General features: G+C 41.9%; 1 protein-coding gene and 1 pseudogene across 1 annotated transcript; one reads left to right on the top strand and one right to left on the bottom strand.

Annotated features, from left to right (window-relative positions):
- Positions 1-201: 201 nt before the first annotated feature.
- On the top strand, positions 202-7,415 carry LOC139540918 (lipoprotein lipase). Its single transcript, XM_071344991.1, has 9 exons — positions 202-455; positions 3,158-3,354; positions 3,471-3,650; positions 3,798-3,909; positions 4,051-4,284; positions 4,873-5,236; positions 5,467-5,685; positions 5,827-5,922; positions 6,021-7,415. Exons 1-9 carry the CDS (start codon positions 359-361, stop codon positions 6,040-6,042), a joined length of 1,521 nt encoding a protein of 506 aa, XP_071201092.1. The 5' UTR covers positions 202-358; the 3' UTR covers positions 6,043-7,415.
- A 4,590-nt stretch (positions 7,416-12,005) lies between these two features.
- LOC139541755 (disintegrin and metalloproteinase domain-containing protein 10-like) lies at positions 12,006-14,367 on the bottom strand (annotated as a pseudogene).
- Positions 14,368-24,823: the final 10,456 nt, after the last annotated feature.

The following is a 24,823-nucleotide window of genomic DNA, read 5'->3' as shown; positions in this document are numbered from 1 at the left end:
GAGTGTTCTCACACACTGTAAACAAATAACACTATTAACTTGAATACAACTATTATTATTAAAACGTCATTGCCAGTTATCAACGTGATTTCGTATTATAATTTACTTTACCCCCCTTCCTCCTGTGGAAAGGGAAAAGCGACCAATGGGTTTGCGACAGAGGGAGAGGTACTATTTAAGAACTGGGCAGTTCAAGGTGGCTCAGATATCAACACTAGGCGCCAGAGAACGTACGGGAAATATTCTAACCGGTGGAAAATTGTCACGGTTTTACGTTACATTTTTCCCCCCCCCTGTGCTGAGATTGCAGACTTTTACATAGATTTCCCCAAAATACGAATTATTAGGCTGCAAAGAAATGAAAGGGTTGCAAGTGCATTGTCTTTACTTTCTTGTGTTAAATGCAGTATTTTATGTGGCGTCTTTGGAAGAGGGGGACTCAATTTCTACACTTGGTGAGTAGCCAATATTGAGGAAAAATACGTTTCAACCTTGTTTTGCAGTCCTGATTTCATTTGTGCCGCTTAAGTGAAATATTCTCTGAAGAATTTAATCTCTCATAATTAATTCATGTAGTTGACAGCCTACAGATACTGTCACTTATCTAATAAGGCTACTATATACATTTCCAGGAGGTGTTATAATAGACTACTAATGAGTTTGATGACTTAGAATAAATAGTTTGTATAGGACATGATGACAAGTATAAGGCTGAACGCCCATTCATACAATGAGTAATGTTACCATAGGGATTGAAAAAAACGTTATGTGTTCTAGTGTTGATACATAAGAATATACAAAATTGATAGGCTACATAATCTCAAATATACAGTACCAGTCAAAGGTTGGACACACATACTTATTCAAGGCTTTTTCTTTATTTTTACAATTTTTTTTACATTGTAGACCTCAACTATGAAATAACACATATGGAGTCATGTGTTAAACAAATCAACATATATAGTTTAGATTCTTCAAAGTAGCAACCCTTTGCCTTGACAGCTTTGCACAGTCTTGGCATTCTCTCAACCAGCTTCACCTGGAATGCTTTTCCAACAGTCTCACATGCTGAGCACTTGGCTGCTTTTCCTTCACTCTGCAGTCATACTCATCCCAAACCATCTCAATTGGGTTGAGGTCAGGTGATTGTGGAGGCCAGGTCATCTGATGAAGCACTCCATCACTCTCCTTCTTGGTCAAATAGCCCTTACACAGCCTGGAGGTGTGTTGGGTCATTGTCCTGTTGAAAAACAAATGATAGTCCCACTATGCGCAAACTAGATGGGATGGTGTATCGCTGCAGAATGCTGTGGTAGCCATGCTGGTTAAGTGTGCCTTGAATTCTAAATAAACCCCTGACAATGTCACCAGCAAAGCACCATCACACCTCCATGCTTCACGGTGGGAACCACACATCAGAGATCATCTGTTCACCTACTCTGTGTCTCACGAAGAGATGGCGGTTGGAACCAAAAATCAAACAGTTGGACTAATTAGACAAAAGGACAGATTTCCACCGGTCTAATGTCCATTGCTCATGTTTCTTGGCTCAAGCAAGTCTCTTCTTAATATTGGTGTCCGTTAGTAGTGTTTTTTTGCAGCAATTTGACCACAAAGGCCTGATTCACGTAGTCTCCTCTGAACAGTTGATAATGAGATGTCTGTTACTTGAACTCTGAAGCATTTATTTGGCCTGCAATTTCTGAGGCTGGTAACTCTAATAAACTTATCCTCTGCAGCAGAGGTAACTCTGGGTCTTCCTTTCCTGTGGCGGTCCTCATGAGAGCCAGTTTCATCATAGCGCTTGATGGTTTTTGCGACTGCACTTGAAGAAACTTTGAAAGTTCTTAATTTTCTGCATTGACTGACCTTCATGTCTTAAAGTAATGATGAACTGTTTCTCTTTGCTTATTTGAGCTGTTCTTGCCGTAATATGGACTTAGTCTTTTACCAAATAGAGCTATCTTGTCACAACACAACTGATTGGCTCAAACACATTAAAAAGGAAAGAAATTCCACAAATTAACTTTTAACAAGGCACAACTGTTAATTGAAATGCATTCCAGGTGACTACCTCATGAAGCTGGTTGAGAGAATGCCAAGAGTGTGCAAAGCTGTCATCAAGGCAAAGTGTGGCTACTTTGAATAATCAGAAATATAAATGATAGTTAAAATTAATTGGTTAGTGCATGATTCCATATGTGTTATTTCATCGTTGTCTTCCACTATTATTCTATAACGTAGAAAATAGTTTCAAAAATAAAGAACCTTGAATGAGTAGGTGTCCAAACTTTTGACTGGTATTGTATGTAACAGTTTAACTTTATGTCCGTCCCCTCGCCCATACCCGGGCGCGAACCAGGGACCCTCTGCACATATCAACAACAGTCACCCACGAAGCATCGTTACCCGTCGCTCCACAAAAGCCGCGGCCCTTGCAGAGCAAGGGGAACCACTACTTCAAGGTCTCAAAGCGAGTGACGTAACCGATTGAAACGCTATTAGCGCGCACCACCGCTAACTAGCTAGCCATTTCACATCCGTTACATGTACATGTATTTTTCCCCCTTAAAAAAAATACAAAATTATAGGTTGTCTTCGGCAATGCTGAAGTAGGACGTAGATATAGTCAGTTGATGCATATGAATACTTAGTATATTGTTTATTTTAATTATTAGAAATATAATATATTTATTGTGTCTGCTTTAACCTTCATGGAATATGCAACCTCCATTCAGTGCAGTAGCCTTGGCTGAGGAGTCAGCTGACCCACTGGGAACACAGCTACTTTGAAACCCTTTGAGATTTTTCAGAGCTAGAGGGACAAAGCTGGGAAAAGCTGTGGTTTCTATAGGGTCTGTCTGACCGACTGAACCCTAGTAGCCAGGGCCTGATTAATACAGGGGCTGAAACCCCGGGGCCCATGTCCCGGAAATGTATATGATTTGTTAATCTGGCCGCCTTGCTAGTAGCCCCCCAGGCACTGAGGGGCCTGTGCAGTCAGAAGTTCCCACCAATGTGGTTAAAGATTAGAAACAGCATAGATGGCTCTAAAGCTTCCATTCTCTTTACTGCAATGGTATCTTCAAACATTTAGTAATGACTTTTCCAAAATGTCTTAAGCAGATGTTTTGTGTTTACATTACATTATTCTCAGATAATTTCATGGACAACTTCAAGGACTTGATCCGAAACAACGATGCCACCCCTCATGCCTACACCAAATTCTCCCTCCGGAAGCCTCTGATGCCGGAAGATGACATCTGCTACATCATCCCCGGCAACCCGGAATCTCTCAAAGAATGCACTTTCAACAGCACATCCAAAACCTTCCTGGTGATCCACGGCTGGACAGTAAGCCCCTCCAATCTGTAGCAGCATGTCTGACATTAAATCCTTAACAACTATTGCTCATGGACTTGGATTACCCCGTCAATAACACCATTCGTTCTTTCCATCTGCCTTAACAGGTGAGCGGCTTGTTTGAGAGCTGGGTGGCCAAGCTGGTTTCGGCGCTGTACAAGAGAGAGCAGGAAGCCAATGTGATCGTGGTGGACTGGCTGTACACAGCCCAGAACCACTATCCAGTAGCTGCCCAGAACACCAAGATGGTGGGACAGGAGATTGCTCGCTTCATTGACTGGCTGGAGGTTTGTATGATGACTCAACATCTAAGACACTGCACTGTTTCTCAGATAAAATCATGAATAACATATTCTAAACAAAAGGTATAAAGAGTTACTGTACATTGTTTCCATGGCAATGAACTTGACACTTTACTCCAATATGTTTCCAAGGAGGCAACAAACATCCCTCTTGAAAACCTCCATCTCATTGGCTACAGTCTGGGTGCTCATGTTGCAGGATTTGCTGGGAGCCACGCCTCCAATAAAGTGGGCAGAATAACTGGTAAATATGTCTTACAGAGAAACATAGACAAGATGATAGCACTGTTGCTAATCATTGATTGGCTCTTTGGCCTGTACCAACTTTAATTCATTGGTCTTTGGCTTGTCCCACTCCTCACTGATTGCTCCCTTCTCTTTACAGGTCTTGACCCAGCTGGTCCAGACTTCGAGGGGGAGCACGCTCACCGCCGCCTGTCCCCAGATGATGCCCACTTTGTGGATGTTCTACACACGTTCACGCGGGGCTCTCTGGGCTTAAGCATTGGCATCCAGCAGCCTGTAGGCCATGTGGACATCTACCCCAATGGAGGCAGCTTCCAGCCAGGCTGCAATCTGCAAAGCCCTCTGGAAACAATATCCAAACTTGGCCTCTTTGGTGAGAATCACATCTTGATATTTTAGTGTCATTCTATATAATTGGTTAAATATTCGACATAACATTCACAATCACTTTCCCCACAATGACTCTATTGTCAATCTGGTTACTGCGTTATCATTGGCTAAATCAGACATGTAATTGTCAGCTTGTAACTTATTGGAAGATGGTAAGGCTTGTGAACAAGGAACAATAGGGTGGCGAAGTCAGTACAACCTGACGTACATCATGACATCAGTTGCAGTAACTGTGCAGCTAGTTACTAATCTGTCTTTACGACTAACATTGTCGCCATCAGCCTGACAAAGGCCTATTCATGCCTGTTAAAAACAGAGGACCGCAAACATCACGACTAGAGAAAATCCCTTCAGCAGGTCATCAACAACATCACTCCTATTGTAGCTCCCCAAAATGAAGGTTGATAACTCTATCTATAATGGTAATGTTAGGGAATGGAACTTTCTCAGGATTAGTGATATACTACTAGATGCATCTACTTATCATTTGATTGCCTGTCCTCCAATTGAGAACCTCAACTCAGGTTTTTAATGTGGACCAGTGATGCAACTATCCCCTTTATGTTCCTAGCTATCAATGATGTTCCCAGGTGTTCCCACGAGCGCTCCATCCACCTGTTCATCGACTCCCTGGTCAATGAGCAGGAGGCCAGCATGGCGTACCGCTGCGGGAGCGACGATATGTTCGACCGCGGAATGTGCCTCAGCTGCCGCAAGAACCACTGTAACACCGTGGGCTACGATATCAGCAAGGTTCGCAAGACACGTAGCGTCAAACTGTACACCAAGACCAGGGCCTCCATGCCGTTCAGAGTCTATCACTACCAGGTGAAGATCCACTTCTCCAGCAAGGTGAACAGGTCTGAGATGGAGCCTTCACTGACAGTCTCCCTGATTGGAACCAAAGGAGAGGTTGAAGACCTCAAACTGACACTGTGAGTACCTGGTCCAACAAGCGGTTAAACCATACAACAAAGCACATGCTAGTACATCAACATAAGACACCTGACACCATTTCTCATGTTTATGATAACATTAATCTTTATGGTCTATAGTTAAAGTTCTAGTGCTACTGTGGTCTGTGCTTAGACTTGACACCTTCACTCAAAGGTCAATTATTTGTTCTTGTGAAGTGAGTTGACAATAATCTCTTTCTCATTGGCAGAAAGGAGAAGATAACAACCAATAAGACCCATTCCTTCCTGCTGGTAGCGGAGAAAGACATTGGTGACCTCCTGATGGTGAAGTTTAAGTGGGAGGAGTCTACTAGCTGGTCTGCCTCGTTCAAGCTCAACATGGTGTCTTCCTGGTGGTCAGGTGACTCTGCAGAGTCTGAAGTGGAGGTCCACAAAATACGCATCAGAGTCGGGGAGACGCAAAAAAAGTTAGTTTTAAGAGGCCTAATTTCTTTAAAATCATGAAATGGAGACAATTTTCATCCATACCAACATCAGAAATATAATAGTTTTGAAAGAGTGCAAAACAGTTATTTATTCGTTTTTTAAAATTTGCTATTCTTTTCCAGGATGGTGTTCTGCATTAAAGATCCTCATGCTCTGAGCTTACAACAGGAAGTTACGTTTGTAAAATGCAAGGACGAATGGAGGAAAACTTCAAAAAGGTATTTTCTTTTGATCTAATCAACCATTTCCCCCCCCTGAATTATTGCCAGTCAGGGATCCATTGATTAGACAAATATTAACCCTGTTTGTTTTACAGAGTGAACCTGGGGAACCACTGAATGTACGGAGCAACAGACGAATGTCCTCCTTCCGCAGCTCTTAGAGTAATTATTTATACAGCTGTAATTTATTTTGTCTTTCAAACTATACAAAGACATTATCACATTGTGTCCAGAACTAGAACTGTGTGTTATTTAAAAATGTATGTGAAGTCTCTTTTTTGTTGTTGTTTGTAAGCACTGCTTTTGTGGGGCATCAACTACGGTGTGGTGCTAAAGGATAGTAAATGCCATCATCTTTGCTGATTTTCTGGCAACCCCAAAGAGATGGATCTTATACAAAGTCTTTGGTGCCTCTGATTGACAGAGATCCATTGACCGGCTGAGTAGAGGCCTCGAGGTACCTGCAGTTCAAACCTCATGTGTTTCCTTAATTTATGCTTAAAGCATTCACCATTGTCGTCCTCAATACTATGTGATTGTAGGATCGGACTCAGTGTGCCTTAAAATAACTTGTCTTAACCTACTGTATGTTTTTTTTGTTAATGGTGTACATTATATTTTTTTATAGCGAGTTGTTTCTTTTACCTGGTCTTTGAGACAGTAATATTCATGAGGTCTGAAATGCACATTATTCCGAGAACTTTGAATTTAGTCAAGCACTTGAGCAATAATGCAATGGCTGCTATTTTTATACAGTATATTAATTTGAAACCAGCACTGAGGCCTTTGCAGCAAAATACAGTGCATATCAGTGAACCATATTTGTAGTTATTACAATGTTATACAATTATAGCTTTTTTTTTTTTCAATGATTCATATGGAACTATTACCTCTAGCAAGTGCTTATGTGATGTATTTTGACTAACATATCCATGGTTGCTGCTAAACTATGACACAAATAATGCTCATTTAGCTGTGTATGCCATATAATTGTGACCAGGTAGCTAAACTCAAAGAAGTCAATGAGTGGTTATTGTGAAGTGTGCTGGCATCAGCAATAGAAACATGACAGCCTTCCTCAGTAGACTGTGCACAGTGGACTTTGCATCATAGTTCAAGTTACAGTTAAGAATTGGCTAGTAATAATATCTCATTGTCAGACTATTTTAACACCACTGAGTAGGCTATTTATAACTAATATACATTTAGAGACCGGTATTGTAATCATTGTGACTTATTTCATTTTTGCCTGTTCTATTGAGCCTGTAGAAAAGGTGGTAAACTTTTGCACTGAAAACCAGAGGAAAGGGTTACTAAACCAGTTACTAAGTGCACCATGTGTAAATATCATGTTAGCATATGATTCTATGGTAAAATATTACTAGATATATTTTTTACTGTCTTAACTTTTTAAATGATATCTGTATACTGTATATACCTGTAAATGTGACCATATACATACTTTAATAAATTGGAACTGCTATTTTGAAGTTGGAGTGTGTTTTAATGGAAACAAGGTTGTAAAATTGTCCAGGATCATGCTTAGGTATACTATAAAATCTAAACCCATCCAAGAAGAGACCAACTCAGCACTGTATTATACACAATCTACATTCCATTTTAGAACATACAGTGCCTTCAAAGTATTCACACCACTTAACTTTTTTACCATTTTGTTGTGTTACAGCCTGAATTTAAAATGGATTACATTTAGATTTGTGTCACTGGCCTACACACAATACCCCATAATGTCGAAGTGGAATTATGTTTTTAGAACATTTTCTAAATAAATTACAAATGAAAAGCCTTAATGTCTTGAGTCAAGAAGTATTCAACCCATTTGTTATGGCAAGCCTAAATAAGTTCAGGAGTAAATATGTGCTTAACAAGTCACAATAAGTTGAACGGACACACTCTGCGCAATAATAGTGGTTAAGAGTGAATTTCAAACACAGATTCAACAAAGACTAGGGAGGTTTTCCAATGCCTCGCAAAGGACAGACATTGAATATCCCTTTGAGCATGGGGAAGTTATTAATTACACTTTGGATGGTGTATCAATACACCCAGCCACTACAAAAAATACAGGTATCCTTCCTAACATGAGGACAATGGTGACTTTAAAACATTTAGAGTTTAATGGCTGTGATAGGAGAAAAATGAGGATGGATCAACAACATACTCCACAATACTAACCTAAATGACAGAGTGAATAGAAGGAAGATAGCACAGAATAAAAATATTCCAAAACATGTATCCTGTTTGCAATTAGGCACTAAGTAAAACTGCAAAAAATGTGGCAAAGAAATTAACGTTTTGTCTTGAATCAGGGATGCAACTTTGGCTTTAGAAGTGGGGGGATATATATACATACATATATAACATTTATTTTTTGTCGGATAAACACTCCAAACAGCCGGAAGCGTCCGCATGGTCCTAAAGCACACAGTTGCCTCGTTTTGTATCACATTCCAATGATAAAACTGGTGGGGACATGTTCCCCCCATCCCCAGCGAAAGTTGCGCCCCTGTCCTGAATAGAAAGCATTATGTTCGGGGAAAATCCAACACAACACATCACTGAGTATCACTTTTCATATTTTCAAGCATGCTGGTGGCTGCATCATGTTATGGGTATACTTGTCACCAGCAAGGAATAGGGAGTTTTTTTGGATACAAATAAATGGAATAGAGCTAAGCCAGTCTAAATCCTATAGGAAAACCTGGTTCAGTCTCCTTTCCAACAGAAACTATGAGACAAATTCACCTTTCAGCAGGACAATAACCTAAAACACAATGCCAAATATACACTGGTGTTGCTTACCAAGACGACATTGAATGTTCCTGAATGGCCTAGTTACAGCTTTGACTTAAATCGGCATGAAAATCTATGGCAAGACTTGAAAATTGATGCTTAGCAATGATCATCAACCACAATCTTTTTATATAATAATAATATGAAAATATTGTGCAATCCAGGTGCGCAAAGTTCTTACAGACCTATCCAGAAAGACTCACAGCTGTAATCTTTGTCAAAAGGGATTCTAACATGTATTGACTCAGGGGTGTGAATATTTATTTAAATGAGATACTTCTGTATTTAATTTTCAATAAATGTGCAAAAATGTAACTTTGTCATTATGGGGTGTTGTGTGTAAATGGGTGAGCAACTAAATGTATTTAATGCATTTTAAATTCAGGTTGTAAGACAACTAAATGTGGCATAAGTCAAGGGGAATGAATACTGTGCTGTCCCTTAGATTCTGATGCCTTTCCATTTGGCTGACCCACCAATATCAAATGGTCTCTTGTTTTTCAGCGGCACTCTCTTTTCAAGCTCCAGTACAATGGCTGATGAACAGCAACAGTTCTGAGTAAAACTGGACTATTCTGCCTGGTGTACCATGTCTGTCTACACAGCTTATTTTAGTCCTCACCTCATCTATATACCTCAGTACTCCAATGGACAGACATACACAATACAGGTGACTAGAGGTAATCCTCGTGTCCTTCAAACTGGTTCAAGCTGGTCCATTGTGTCAAATGAGACAATGCCACAACGGTGGAAAACTGGATGATTGTCAAGGATCAAATTAGCCTTCAGGTTCAAATTGCTAAGTGAAGGACACTGATGGAAAGCCATGGACGGAAGGAAGAATGGTACATTAAGTGCATGAATGGACAGGTGGATGTAAAAAAGAACATCCCACTCGTAGATCAGTGAGGGCAAAACAAAATTGGCAACACCCCCTTTTCCACCACACATGCATTGAGGAACGTGGCACAGAGTTATGACGTACTTGTTAACATAGATAGATAGTTGACGGTTATAGTCTTTGTCCTAGTCAGAGACAGAAATGGAGCTACAGGGTGCATTCACACAGACACACGATGCTGACCATCACGGCAGACAGAGCCTGCGGACGACAAGAGCACAACAAGTCAAACATTCGCCCACTCTAGTGCAAGTCTGCTATAGTTAGCTGTTTAATAGCCAAAACACCTCCAATTCCATTTACTTTCATTCACATTGACTTGAGGTGACGTGATCTTTTCTTCAAGAAGCCATTTGCTACAGGACGTTAGTCAGTTAACATTTCAAATGTGACACACTGATTTGGATGGAACCAATGGGCATGCATTAGCGGTTCAGCTGTGGTGTGGAAACAGTACTGTTGCCATATCACAGCCTAATAACCTTAACCATAGCTGGCATAGCTCCCAAACCAGTTATGTGTAGTACTGTCCTCGAATCAAAGAAAAGATAAGACATCAACTTTGAGCTGCGGGCCTCCCGAGTGCAGTGCTAGAGGCATCACTACAGCCCGGGTTTGATCCCAGGCTATGTCGCAGCCGGCCACGATCGGGAGAACCATGAGGCAGCTCACAATTGGCCTAGCGTTGTCCGGGTTAGGGGAGGGTTTGGCCTGCCGGGATGTCCTTGTCCCATTGCGCTCTAGTGATTCCTGTGGCAGTCCGGGCGCATGTATGCTGACTTCGGTCACCAGGTGTACAGTGTTTCCTCTGACACATTGGTGCAGCTGGCTTAAACGGTCAGTGTGTCAAGAAGCAGTGCAAATGCATGGCTCTCGACCTTCGCCTCTCGCGAGTCCGTACGGTAGTTGCAGCGATGGGACAAGACTAACTGCCAATTGGGGAGAAATAAAAAAACGTTTTTATTTTCTTTGAGCTGGAAGGGGGTATGGATGCACAGATACGGACAATAGAAAATCCATTAACACTAAAAAGCCCTGGTCAGAGGGAGTGAACGGTACATCTAAGCGCAAGTAGGGGCTGGGTTGGGTAGGTCGCTTTCTAAATGTAATCCATTACAGTTACCTGTCCAAAATTGTAATCAGTAACGTAACTTTTGGATTACCCAAACTCAGTAACATAATCTGATTACATTCTGTAAGAGGCATTAGAAGAAGACAAAAATGTATGTTACCAATTGAATGACATCTATTGCAGGATAAATCAATGTTAAAGTTTACATAGCTGGCCATACTGTACATGAATGTTACATTTTACTTTATGGGTTGGTTATGGAGGCTTCTTCTAACCCATCGCTTTCTACTACATATAATAATACGATTAAATTCTATCTTTACATCAATATATATAATTTGTCCAAAAATGGATGTAGCAACTACAGATTGCCCCTTATCAAAAGTGTGCGAGTTTGAGCATGTGTCAATTAGGCCTATGGATATCATTTTGTTTATCAGCATTAATTCAATTGAGTAATAAAAGCCCCACTTTTATTCCATAGGCTGGGATCTGCACTATGCAGCTGTTGCAAGAGTCCATTTTTCACTGGCTGTCCACTGGTTTCAAAAGCAATGATTGATAGGCAGCTTAAACTTCTTGAATTCAACCATTATTGGGTTCAAATATACAATTAGATTTGTGGACAGCCATCCACAACAACCACAATCCGTAAGGCACAAATAGCTAAATGAGAGAGCAGCAGTATGAGTCACATCAATGCACTATGTAAATATCAATAATAAGTGATATCCGTATCGCCGTAGACTACACCACTGCTGTCATCCTTACCTCCAAGTATTTATTCAAGTTGGATAATCTTTGGATGCCAACAGCAGTCGCACCATTGGAAGACATAGCTTGGACTGTAGACTACAAAAGCCTATTCCAACTCTTTTCCCGCAATCCATCAAACACATTTGGTCTGTCATCATAGTGGTCTCTGACTTGTGGTCAGACTCGCTCAGGTGGAACAAACTTAAACTTGTGCCTTTTTTCAATGCTAATTTGAATGTCATTGACAAAAAGTGTCAAAGTTTTTTTCACAGACATCCTTTCTGAATTTAAAAGTAATCCTCAAAGTAATCATATAGTTTTTCAAAAGTATCTGTAATCTGATTACAATATTTTTGCTTGTAACTTGACTGATTACTGTAACCGTTTTTTTGTAATCCCTTACTCCCCAACCCTGAGTAGGGGTCACCGTCTCGCTAACTCAACCTGACGTGTGACCCAAGTAGCTCTTTTAAATCCCTGTGGGCATTCCTGATTCGCCGCACTTTCAAGCGAGGCCAAAGCTCAAAGCCAACTGAGGCTGGAACATCTGAACGAAGAACATCAAAACAGGAAGCTTTCCATACACACACTGGGCTCAACACGCATCTCAACACACTACATCTTCTAGGATCCTCTGGCCTGTTGTAAATTAACAACCTGAATACGTCATAGGGTAGATAGATAGCCGACCCCTATAAAACAAACCTTCATCCACTCAGCCAGGTTGTCAAACTCATCCAGGTCTACCAGGTGGAGGAAGGAGTTCTTCAGCCTGGCGATGGGCCTGTCAGTGTCCAGGATGCCTAGAACACCAGGAACTTGTCGCAGTAGACCTGCTTGGCTGAACACGGCTCCCCGGCAAACAAGGCTACACGCTTACCCTGGAACTGCTTAGTCAGGACAGAGGAAGTGGTGCAGGTCGCAGGCATGTCTAAGGTGAAGAAATCCATGGGAAATACAGGTAAACATTTTGTTAAAGGTGAAAGATTGAGTTTACTGAGGGAAAAAGCACATGCACACATTGGTAACCAAGCTCCTTATCCTTGTTAAATTCTGCTTTTACACAGCCCACCACATCAGATGCCCTTTTGGTTGTTAGGGGAAAGACTAAGCAAATGTACACGGTCTTGTTTGTCCCCAAATCATAAACACATTCCCCAGATTTAAGCGCAGCAGGGGAGGAGACGAGGGTGAGGGAGGAGAAGAGGGATTGTGGTTACCTGGCTGCTGGCAGCACGTGGCACTTCCCTTTCTTGGACTCTCCCAGACAGTCACACTGCTCCAGGCTGTAACTCACACACTGTGACTCAAAGTGACAATTCTGAGAAATAGATGGAGAAATGGACAGAGAGAGAAGGATAGGCGAGAGGGAAGGAGGGAGAAAGGGCGAGAGAGAGATGGAGAAAGGGAAAAGGACAGGGGAAGAGGAGGGAAGGATAGTGAGAGAGAGGAAAAGAGGGAGGGTGAAATACAATACAGGAGAGAGGGGAGAGGACATAGAGAGAATGAAAGGAGAACACAAGAAAAAGAACACCAAAGTCTCACAGAAAGAAATGTCTGCTAGACAGTGCCAGACAGGCCTACTCATTCTCACAAATCCTAAACATCCGTGTTCAGTTAACTTGTTCCCTGATCCAGGCTGCATCAGAAATGGGTTCTGGCCCAAATCTAATATTTCATGATGTATGCCCCCATAGAGAGCCATACATATGGAATTTACATTGAAATGTTCCCAATCAGAACGACTCTCCAAACTCAGAACCACATGTATCATCTGAAAGGATAAAATAATGGAGGAAATTCACTCAAGATGGCAACCAAGGACAATAGATCCTGTTAAAGTGGATACTGCTGACGTTGGAATGTCATCACATTGAGACAGTGGGTACAATGACTGAAAATGTTGAGTCATTATCTGGCCCTCCATTGAGACACACCCGAGTGCCCAGACTACATACGTTCATGTTGGCCTTGGCTGTAGGCTCAGGGCAGATGAGGGAGAGACCAGAGCACACACTCTCCAGCTGACAGTCCGACTCCTCCTCACATCTGTCCCCTGACAGCTTATGATACTCTCTTGGCCACAGCACAGTCCCTGACTGGGACTGAGGGGACAGAAGGAAAGAAACAGGTGGGTGGGCAGGCAGAGACAAGTTCATCATATGAGTGTTGTTTACTGTTTTGTTTTGAACGGTATGGAATGCGGTAATTATCCCTTCAGCCACAACCACAACTCTGCTTTGTCAAACATGTTAATCTTCTTATTAAGAGCTCCATGGGAGATGTTATGTAAACTTTGGACAGAAATTAGTAATTACCCATAGAAACAGATTTAGGACCAGCAAATCACAAAGGGCTTTTTTCATCCTACTAAGCCAAGACTCCTGAACAGCTAATCAAATGGCTACCTGGACTATTTGCATTGTCCCCCCCATTTTTAAGCTGCTGCTACTCTGTTTATTATCTATGCATAGTCACTTTACCTCTACCTACATGTACATATTACCTCAATTACCTGATTTTTAAAATTATTTTTGTGTACTTCAGTATATTATAGTAAATACTTTCTTAACACTTATTTTTCTTAAAACTGCATTGTTGGTTAAGGGCTTGTAAGTAAGCAGTCACTGTAAGGTCTACACCTGTTGTATTTGGCGCAGGTGACAAATACAATTTGATTTGATTTTGATTTTGATTTGATCCTACAGCAAACTTTGGACCAGAAGTTACCTGCAATGTTGCCAGGTTTCAGGCAACACTGGGTTCCCATGGGTTCCTTGTTCTCTGTGCAGCAGACGTCTGTCTTGTTATGGCCCAGATCACACTCCTCCCCCTCCATGATCTGGTTCCCACAGATTGGCTGATCAATTGCTGACAGGACATGTATACCCACACACATTATCTCATCACCTCCCTGACCAAGGCCCTTCTCCCCCGTTTGCTCTGTTTGGCCTGGCGGCCAGCAATAAGAAGCGTCTTGGTGGTTCCAAACTTCTTCAATTTAAGAATGATGGAGGTCACTGTGTTCTTGGGGACCTTCAATGCTGCAGACATTTTTTGGTACCCTTCCCCAGATCTGTGCCTCGACACAATCCTGTCTCGGGAGCTCTACGGACAATTATTTTGACCTCATGGCTTGCTTTTTGCTCTGACATGCACTGTCAACTGAATGACCTTCTATAGACTGTTATATGCCTTTCCAAATCATGTCCAATCAATTTAATTGACCACAGGTGGACTCCAATCAGAGGTTTTTCTGTTTTTCATTTTGCAACCATTTGCAACCATTTCTAAAAACCTATTTTCACTTTGTTATTATGTGGTATTGTGAGTAGATTGCTGAAGAAATAATAATATTTAATCAATTTTAGAACAAGGCTGTAACGTAACAAAATGTGGAAAAAGTCAAGGGGTCTGAATACTTTCCAAAGAGACTGTATGTGAGAATGCTGTTCATTGACTACAGCTCAGCGTTCAACACCATAGTGCCCACAAATCACTAAGGAAAAGACCCTGGGACTAAACACCTCCCTCTCCAACTGAATCCTGGACTTCTTGACAGGCCGCCCCCCCAGGTGGTGACGGTAGGCAATAACACATCTGCCACGCTGATCTTCAACACGGTGGCCCATCAGGGGTGCATGCTTAGTGCCCTCCTGTACTCCCTGTTCACCCACGACTGCGTGGCTAAGCACAACTCCAACAGCATCATTAAGTTTGCTGAAGACACGACAGTGGTAGGCCTGATCACCGAAAACGATGAGACAGCCTATAAGGAGGAGGTCAGAGATCTGGCAGTGTGGTGCCAAGACAACAACCTCTCCCTCAATGTGAGCAAAACAAGGGAGCTGATTGTGGACTACAGGAAAAGGAGGGCCAAACAAACACCCCAGTTAACATCAATGGGGCTGTAGTGGAGCGGGTTGAGAGTTTCAAGTTCCTTGGTGTCCATGTCACCAACAAACTATCATGGTCCAAACACACCAAGACAGTTGCGAAGAGGACACAACAACATATTTTCCCACTCAGGAGACTGAAAAGATTTGGCATGGGTCCCCAGATCCCCCAAAAGGTTCTACAGCTGCACCATCGAGAGCATCCTGACCGGTTGCATCACCGCCTGGTATGGCAACTGCTCGGCATCTGACCATAAGGCGCTATAGAGGATAGTGCGTACGGCCCAGTACATCACTGGGGCCACGCTTTCTGCCATCCAGGACCTCTATACCAGGCGGTGTCAGAGGAAGACCCAAAAAATCGTCAAAGACTCCAGTCACCCAAGTCATAGACTGTTCTCTCTGCTACTGCACGGCAAGCTGTACCGGAGCGCCAAGTCTAGGACCAAAGGCTCCTTAACAGCTTCTACCCCCAAGCCATAAGACTGCTGAACAATTAATCAAGTGACACCCCTCCCCCACATTGTTTTTACACTGCTGCTACTCACCGTTTACTATCTATGCATAGTCACTTTACCCCTACCTACATGTAAAGATTACCTCGACTAACATGTACCCCCGCACATTGGCTCGGTACCCCTGTATATGGCCTCGTTATTGTTATTTTATTGTGTTACTTTTTATCACATTTTTTACTTTAGTTTATTTAGTCAATATTTTCTTAACTCTATTTCTTGAACTGCATTGTTGGTTAAGGGCTTGTAAGTAAGCATTTCACAGTAAGTTCTACACCTGTTGTATTCGACGCATGTGACAAATAACATTTGATTTTGAATTGATCATGCTACATGTACACAATCAAAACGAATCCTGCATGACAACAAGCCAGGACATGATCTTATCTAACCCTATGGCCTAATGTTTTCCTTTGTAATAGTTAGATATTGTGTGCAATACTGTTCAAATTTCAAGCGATAAGAACACATCTGCCCATAGGGTTCAGGTCCTGCAATGAATTAACACAGAGAGCTGCAACAAGACCTGTACAACAAAAGAGGTAATGTAATCAAATGGCATATAATGACATATCAAACATCAAAAATCTGTGAAATAACAAATAAAAGTACGTGTTGGAACTCCAATGGGGAACAACAATAACAATAGGCAAGGATGACATTGTCCAGTACTCACAGCGGCACCCAGGCTGTGGCACAGCTCGTGGGCCAGGGTGACCTTAACATGTTGAGGGGGGAGGTATTGGGTGTAGTTCTGCAGCGTGTGTCTTGAACAAATCCCTCCCCAGTTCCCTAAAATATAAGGGAACGTTAAGTAGAGCAAAGGTAAGGTATTAAGTCTTGAGACTATAATTTAGGTGAAAGGGCAATTTGCTTGGCACAATGTGTACAGTAGACAACAACATGCCCTGAACAGTGTTAATAGAGTGGGAGAAACCTCAGCTGCAGTGGGTTGCTTAACCTCATGAACGTGTTAGGTGTTAGTGCAGGAGCGGTATATACTGTACTGTAACTCTACTTAGACAGTACCAGTCAAAAGTTTGGAAACACCTACTCATTCAAAGGTTTTTCTTTATTTTTAGTATTTTCTACATTGTACAATAATAGTGAAGACATCAAAACTATGAAATAACACATATGGAATCATGTAGTAACCAAAAAAGTGTTAAACAAATCCAAATATATTTTATATTTAAAATTCTTCAAAGTAACCACCTTTTGCCTTGATGGCAGCTTTGCACACTCTTAGCATTCTCTCAACCAGCTTCACCTGGAATGCTTTTCCAACAGTCTTGAAGGAGTTCCCACATATGCTGAGCACTTGTTGGCTGCTTTTCCTTCACTCTGCGGTCCAACTCATCTCAAACCATCTCAATTGGGTTGAGGTCGGGTGATTGTCGAGGCCAGGTCATCTGATGCAGCATTCCATCACTCTCATTCTTGGTCAAATAGCCATTACACAGCCTGGTGTGTTGGGTCATTGTCCTGTTGAAAAACAAATGATAGTCCCACTATGCGCAAATCAGATGGGATGGCGTATCGCTGCAGACTGCTGTGGTAGCCATGCTGGTTAAGTGTGCCTTGAATTCTAAATAAGTCACTGACAGTGTCACCAGCAAAGCACCCCCACACCATCACACCCCCTCCTCCATGCTTCACGATGGGAACCACACATGCGGAGATCATCCGTTCACCTACTCTGCGTCTCACAATGACACGGCGGTTGGAACCAAAAATCTAAAATTTGGCACTCATCAGACTAAAGTACAGATTTCCATCGGTCTAATGTCCATTGCTTGTGTTTCTTGACCCAAGCAAGTCTCTTCTTCTTATTGGTGTCCTTTAGTAGTGGTTTCTTTGCAGCAATTCGACCATGAAGGCCTGATTCATGCAGTCTCCTCTGAACAGTTGATGTTGAGATGTGTCTGTTACTTGAACTCTGTGAAGCAGACTGGTAGTGTATATTCTACTTGAATAGCTGTGTTGAAGCGATCCACCAAACGTCCACCGGGACTTTTGTCCATCCTACACTATATTGTTTGCATTCTAGATTGCATAAGTGACCACTGTGACCTTGACCCTACCACATCCTTTCAGTAAATACTTTTAAAAAACAGAGCAATTTTTTCCCCGAGTTTTATAGCGGTTGTCCCCAGCCCCCTGCATATTAGTGAAGGTGTGGACAGGCTAGCAGGCAGGCTTAAGTCTCACTGTGGCAGATGAAAGCCTCACAGCCAGTTGGGTCTGTATCGGTGACCACCTTATATAACACTCCTGCACTGCAGGCGACCCCACTGCCACCAGTTACAAACAGCTGGCCTTTTTCTCACAGAATACAGTACTGTGACATCATCCCTCAGCTAGGCCCCCACTCATTTCAGAGAGGCCCGTTTTGTGACAGTATGTGGATCATTGAAAAACCTTGGTCATGGATCTGACATGGGCTTTAGGAGTGGGGCAGCGTCCTCTCACCTTGGCTCAACAAAGGATCAGCTCTGCTTCTCGGGAGGCACTGACAGATACTAATTGATTAGATACATGCGGTAAAGAGATCAATGGAATGCAGACCATTGGGGAAAGAACAAGGACGCAGTCATTGGTGCACATCAAAAAATATCTGATTTTACAAAGTGGATATATTTGTTAAATCTGTCCAGATTTTTGTGTTCCAACAGGCCCACAATGTGGTTACTAAAATCCGATGTGGATATATTTGGCTGTTTTTGCTGCATAATATTTAGAAATAGTCCTTTTTGGGGTTAGAAAAAATGTCTGCTAAATGCTAACTCCCATTTGTATAAGCTGGTAGCATAGACATTTTTTTAAAGTGTAATGCAGTTGTTTGGGGACGATGACATGAACATGTATTGGGGTTGACATCCATAAACCTACTATACTCAGATTTTTACCCCAACATAGTGTGCAATACACATACAAACAATAGCCTAAATGTAGGCTAATTTTGATGGGGGGGAATGAAGAGATTCTGAGGTTTTGAGTAGAGGGAGTACAGCTATGACCAGAAGTAACTTTTCGCAGCAGTTTAGGAGAGAATTTTAGCTAACCCTAACCCTTTTCCTAACCTTAACATAAGTCTCCTAACCTGCCACGTTAGTTATCCTTAACTGCTGCATACATTCTTCTTACCTGGCAATTCCATTGTTTTGGTCGAGTTCGGTTGATCTCTTTACCACATCTATGAATACTGTTCGAAATTCAGGTCATGTGGTCAGGGCATGTGGGGGTGGCATTTAGCCTTTTCTACCTGTCTCAGACAAAGGATATTTGCAATTTATACAAGCAAATAGTGAGGACAGCATGTATTATGTTGTTCCCCAGGAAATAACCGCTACTAGCATTAAACCTCCGGCTACCACTGCAGAACCACTATAGTCATCATCATCAACACCACCACCACCATCAATAACAACAACAACAACAATGAAGGACAATGTCTCATTTGACTACTGTATAAACTTAGCTAATAATAAACAATAACAAGAACAAGGAACTCCCCTCACACACCCCTACCCCCAAGTCAGTCCCTTTTCCGGTATTTCAGTCCCATGCCTGATGTGTATGCTTTGGGTAACAGGGCCTGTCCAGCCCATGCAAGTGCTACCTATGTCTTTTATATAACCACTCTGCTGGGTTGGGGAGTAACGGACTGCATGTAATCCGTTACATGTAAGAGATTACAAAAAAACTGTAACTGTAATCCATTACAAGCAAAATAATGCAATCAGATTACAGATACTTTAAACACTAGATGATTACTTCGAGGATTACTTTTAATTCAGAAAGGATGTTTGCGGAAAAAATCTTTACACTTCAAATTAGCATTGGAAAAAGGCACAAGTTTATGTTTGTTCCACCTGAGCGAGTCTGACCACAAGTCAGAGACCACTATGATGACACAACAAATGTGCTTGATGGATCGCGGGAAAAGGATAGGAATAGGCTTTTGTAGGCTACAGTCCAAGCGATGTCTTCCAATGGTGCGACTGCTGTCGGGATTCAAAGATTATTCAACTTGAATAAACACTTGGAAGGATGACAGCTGTGGTGTACTCTACGGCATAACGGATATCACTTATTATTGAGTCTAAGGCAGTCTAAGGCACTGCATCTCAGTGCAAGAAACATCACTACAGACCCTGGTTCAATTCCAGGCAGTATCACAACCATCCGTGATAGGGTGGCACACAATTGGCCCAGTGTCGTTAGGGTTTGGCCGGGGTAGGCCGTCATCGTAAATAAGATTTTGTTCTTAACTGACTTACCTAGTTAAATAAAGGTTAAATAAAAAAATATAATCTACATAGCGCATTGAATCAAACTGCTGCTCTATCACTTAGATATTTGCGCCTTACGGATTGGGGTTGTTGTGGATGGCTGTTCAGAAATCTAAATGTATATTTGAACCCAATAATGGTTGAATTCAAGAAGTTTAAGCTGCCTATCAATCATTGCTTTTGAAACCAGTGGACAGCCAGTGAAAAATGGACTCTTGCAACAGCTGCATAGTGCAGATCCCAGCCTATGGAATAAAAGTGGGGCTTTTATCGCTCAATCTAATTCATGCTGATAATTTTTTTTATAATCCATAGGTCTAATGGACACTTGCTCAAACTTGCACACTTTTGATAGACTTAACGGGGCAATCTGTAGTAGCTGCATCCATTTTTTGACTTATAAATTATATAAACACTACCATTCAAAAGTTTGGGGTCACTTAGAAATGTCCTTGTTTTTGAAAGAAAAAAAAATATATAATAATAATATCAAATCGATCAGAAATACAGTGTAGACATTGTTAATTAATGTTGTAAATTACTATTGTAGTTGGAAACGGCTGATTTTTTTATGGCTTACAGAGGCCCATTATCAGCAACCATCACTCCTGTGTTCCAATGGCACGTTGTGTTAGCTAATCCAAGTTTATAATTTTAAAAGGCTAATTGATCATTAGAAAATCCTTTTGTAATTATGTTAGTACAGCTAAAAACTGTTCTTCTGATTTAAAGAAGCAATAAACTGGCCTTTAGACTAGTTGAGTATCTGGAGCACCAGCATTTGTGGGTTCGATTGCAGGCTCAAAATGGCCAGAAACAAAGAACTTTCTTCTGAAACTCATCAGTCTATTCTTGCTCTGAGAAATGAAGGCTATTCCATGCAAGAAATTGCCAAGAAACTGAAGATCTCGTACAACGCTGTGTCCCACTCCCTTCACAGAACATCGCGAACTGGCTCTAACCAGAATAGAAAGAGGAGTGGGAGTGCACAACTGAGCAAGAGGACAAGTACATTAGAGTGTCTAGTTTGAGAAACAGATGCCTCACAAGTCCTCAAATGGCAGCTTCATTAAATAGTACCAGCAAAACACCAGTCTCAACGTCAACAGTGAAGAGGCGACTCCGGGATGCTGGCCTTCTAGGCAGAGTTCCTCTGTCCAGCGTCTGTGTTCTTTTGCCCATCTTAATCTTTTTATTGGCCAGTCTGAAATATGGCTTTTTCTTTGCAACTCTGCCTAGAAGGCCAGCATCCCGGAGAGACGCCTCTTCACTGTTGACGTTGAGACTGGTGTTTTACGGGTACTATTTAACAAGAATGGAATGGTCTAACATATCAAAAGCATTGGCCAAGTCAAAAATAGAAGCACAACATTGCTTAGAATCAAGGGCAATGGTGACATAATTCAGAACCTTTAAGGTTGCAGTGACACATCCATAACCTGAGCGGAAACCAGTTTGCATACCAGAGAGAATACTACAGATGTCAAGAAAACCAGTCAGTTGATTATTTACAAGTTTTTCCAACACTTTTGATAAACAGGGCAACATCGAAATTGGCCTAAAACAGTTAGGATCAGCTTGATTTCCCCCTTTCAATAAAGGACGAACTGTATTGCCTTCCAAGCAATAGGAACCTCCCCAGAGAGGAGAGACAGATTAAACAGGTCAGAGATAGGCTTGGCGATGATAGAGGCAGCAACCTTAAAGAAGAAAGGGTCTAAACCATCTGACCCAGATGTTTTTTTGGGGTCAAGTTTCAGGAGCTCCTTTAGTACCTCGGACTCAGTGACCGCCTGCAGGGAGAAACTTTGTAGCGTTGCAGGGGGAAAAGAGGGAGGAGCATCGGGGATAGTCGCATTTGAAGGGGTGAGAGATGAGGAAATGTTGGACGGGCAAGGAGGCATGACTGAGTCCAATAGGAATCCTGACTTAATGAAGTGGTGATAAAAGAGCTCAGCCATGTGCTCCTTGTCAGTAACAACCACATCATCAACATTAAGGGACATGGGTAGCTGTGAGGAGGAGGGTTTATTCTCCAGGTCTTTAACCGTTTTCTTTGGTATTAAACCCACAGAGAGAGAACTGCTCCTTAAAGTAACTAACTTTGGCCTTCCGGATAGCCTGAGTGCACTTATTTCAATTTGCCTGAACGAGTATGCGTGTGCCGAGCAATTTGCCAAATGGAATTCTTGAGGTGGAGTAACTCTGCCAGATCATGGTCTAACCAGGGGCTGAACCTGTTTTATGACTAGCTATGTAAACTTTAACATTGATTTATCCTAGAATATATGTCGTTCAATTGGTAACATACATTTTTGTCTTCTTCTAATGCTTCTTAAGGGGAAAGTAATCTAAAAGTAACTGAATGTAATCAGATTACGTTGCCGAGTTTGGGTAATCCAAAAGTTACATTACTGATTACAATTTTGGACAGGTAACTAGTAACTGTAACAGATTACATTTAGAAAGTAACCTACCTAACCCAAATACTCTGTTACATAATTACATTTACTTTGATATTTAAGTACTGTATATTTAAAACCAAACACTTTCTGACTTTTACTCAAATAGTATTTTACTGGGTGACTTTCACGTTTACTTGAGTCATTTTCTATTAAGGTATCTTTGCACTCAAGTAGTAATTTTCCTCAAGTATGACAATTGGGTACTTTTTTCACCACTGCACTGGAGGACAGTGAAGGTTGAGCTGCAAAAACAAGGCTGCCCTATTTCCCCTGCCTGCCCAACCCAAATTAGGGAGGAGTTTCCCCTAATCGCTGATATAGAGGCAGGTATTATTTAATCAAGGCTATGTTAGGTTAACATTGGAGATATGATAATCTGATCCTAGATCTGTGTGTTAGGGCAACCTCTAATTTGAGCATCTAATCTATGCTGTTTTGTGGATGAGGCTGTTTTTACTGTACATTAATCATAAAGTGTTCATCCCAATGGTACTCAGCATCCAGGATTTACACAAGTCCTAGAGATTGCCATGCCTTTCAGGCTGATCAAAAAGGCAATTAACAATCACCATCAAAAGGAGTCCCTGCTTGAGAACACAAAGCCAACCAAGGCATGCTTCGCTTGGGGAATTCACAACACGGGCCCGGCTGAATGCCAACACAGACATTTCCAAGCTAATCAAGAATGCCGTGCGTATTCTCGCTGAATGGACCCAAAGGGGCTATTCAGAGGGCTGGATTTCCTAGAAAGAGCATGGCTTTGGCACCAGTGTTGTGATCTTAGGTTGTGGTTTGGCCAACTGCAATCAGCTCTGTTTATGTCATGTCCTCCTCCCCCTTTCTGCCTTAGAAAGAGCCCTGATGAATGCCTCCTATTATTAGTCTCCTAGACTCACCACAAACACACAGCCCCCACACACTAACACTCTGATGCAGTTACTCTCTCTCTCTCTCTCTCTCTCTCTCTCTCTCTCTCTCTCTCTCTCTCTCTCTCTCTCTCTCTCTCTCTCTCTCTCTCTCTCTCTCTCTATGTCTCTCTCTCACTCTCTCTCTCTCTCTGTCTCTCTCTATATATATCTCTCTCTCTTTCTCTCTCTCGCTCTATGTCTCTCTGTCTCTCTCTCTCTTCCTTTCCATCTCGCTATCTCTCGCTTTCTCTCTCTACTTTGTGCATGACACAAGACATTTTTCCAACAATTGTTTACATACAAATTATTTAACTTATAATTCACTGCATCACAATTCCAGTGGGTCAGAAGTTTACATACACTAAGTTGACTGTGCCTTTAAACAGCTTGTAAAATTCCAGAAAATGAATAATTATGACAAATTATGACATAATTTGAGTCAATTGGAGGTGTACCTGTGGATGTATTTCAAGGCCTACCTTCAAACTCAGTGCCTCTTTGCTTGACATCATGGGGAAATCAAAAGAAATCAGCCAAGACCTCAGAAAAAAAATTGTACACCCCCACAAGTCTGGTTCATCCTTGGGAGCAATTTCCAAATACCTGAAGGTACCACGTTCATCTGTACAAACAATAGTACGCAAGTGTAAACACCATGGGACCACGCAGCCGTCATACCGCTCAGGAAGGAAATGCCTTTTGGCTCCTAGAGATGAACGTACTTTGGTGTGAAAAGTGCAAATCAATTCCAGAACAACAGCAAAGGACCTTGTGAAGATGCTGGAGGAAACAGGTACAAAAGTATCTAGATCCACAGGTAAACGAGTCCTATATCGACATAACCTGAAAGGTCGCTCAGCAAGGAAGAAGCCACTGCTCTAAAACCGCCATAAAAAAGCCAGACTACGGTTTGCAACTGCACATGGGGACAAATATCGTACTTTTTGGAGAAATGTCCTCTGGTCTGATGAAACAAAAATAGAACTTTTTGGCCTTAATGACCATTGTTATGTTTGGAGGAAAAAGGGGGAGGCTTGCAAGCCGAAGAACACCATCCCAACCGTGAAGCACGGGGGTGGCAGCATAATCAAGTTTATTTTATATAGCCCTTCGTACATCAGCTAATATCTCGAAGTGCTGTACAGACACCCAGCCTAAAACCCCAAACAGCAAACAATGCAGGTGTAGAAGCACGGTGGCTAGGAAAAACTCCCTAGAAAGGCCAAAACCTAGGAAGAAACCTAGAGAGGAACCAGGCTATGAGGGGTGGCCAGTC

The sequence above is a fragment of the Salvelinus alpinus genome, chromosome 16 (genome assembly GCF_045679555.1).
Source record: "Salvelinus alpinus chromosome 16, SLU_Salpinus.1, whole genome shotgun sequence".
NCBI classification, from domain to species: domain Eukaryota; kingdom Metazoa; phylum Chordata; class Actinopteri; order Salmoniformes; family Salmonidae; genus Salvelinus; species Salvelinus alpinus.
Note: the sequence above shows the minus strand (reverse complement) of the source record. Positions and strands in the feature narration are given on the sequence as shown.

Coding starts and splice junctions, on each gene's coding strand:
- LOC139540918 (XM_071344991.1), top strand. CDS start 359: ATGAAAGGGTTGCAAGTGCATTGTCTTTACTTTCTTGTGTTAAATGCA. Junction 3,910..4,050: donor TAAAGTGGGCAGAATAACTG/GTAAATATGTCT, acceptor TTCTCTTTACAG/GTCTTGACCCAGCTGGTCCA. Junction 5,237..5,466: donor GAAGACCTCAAACTGACACT/GTGAGTACCTGG, acceptor TCTCATTGGCAG/AAAGGAGAAGATAACAACCA.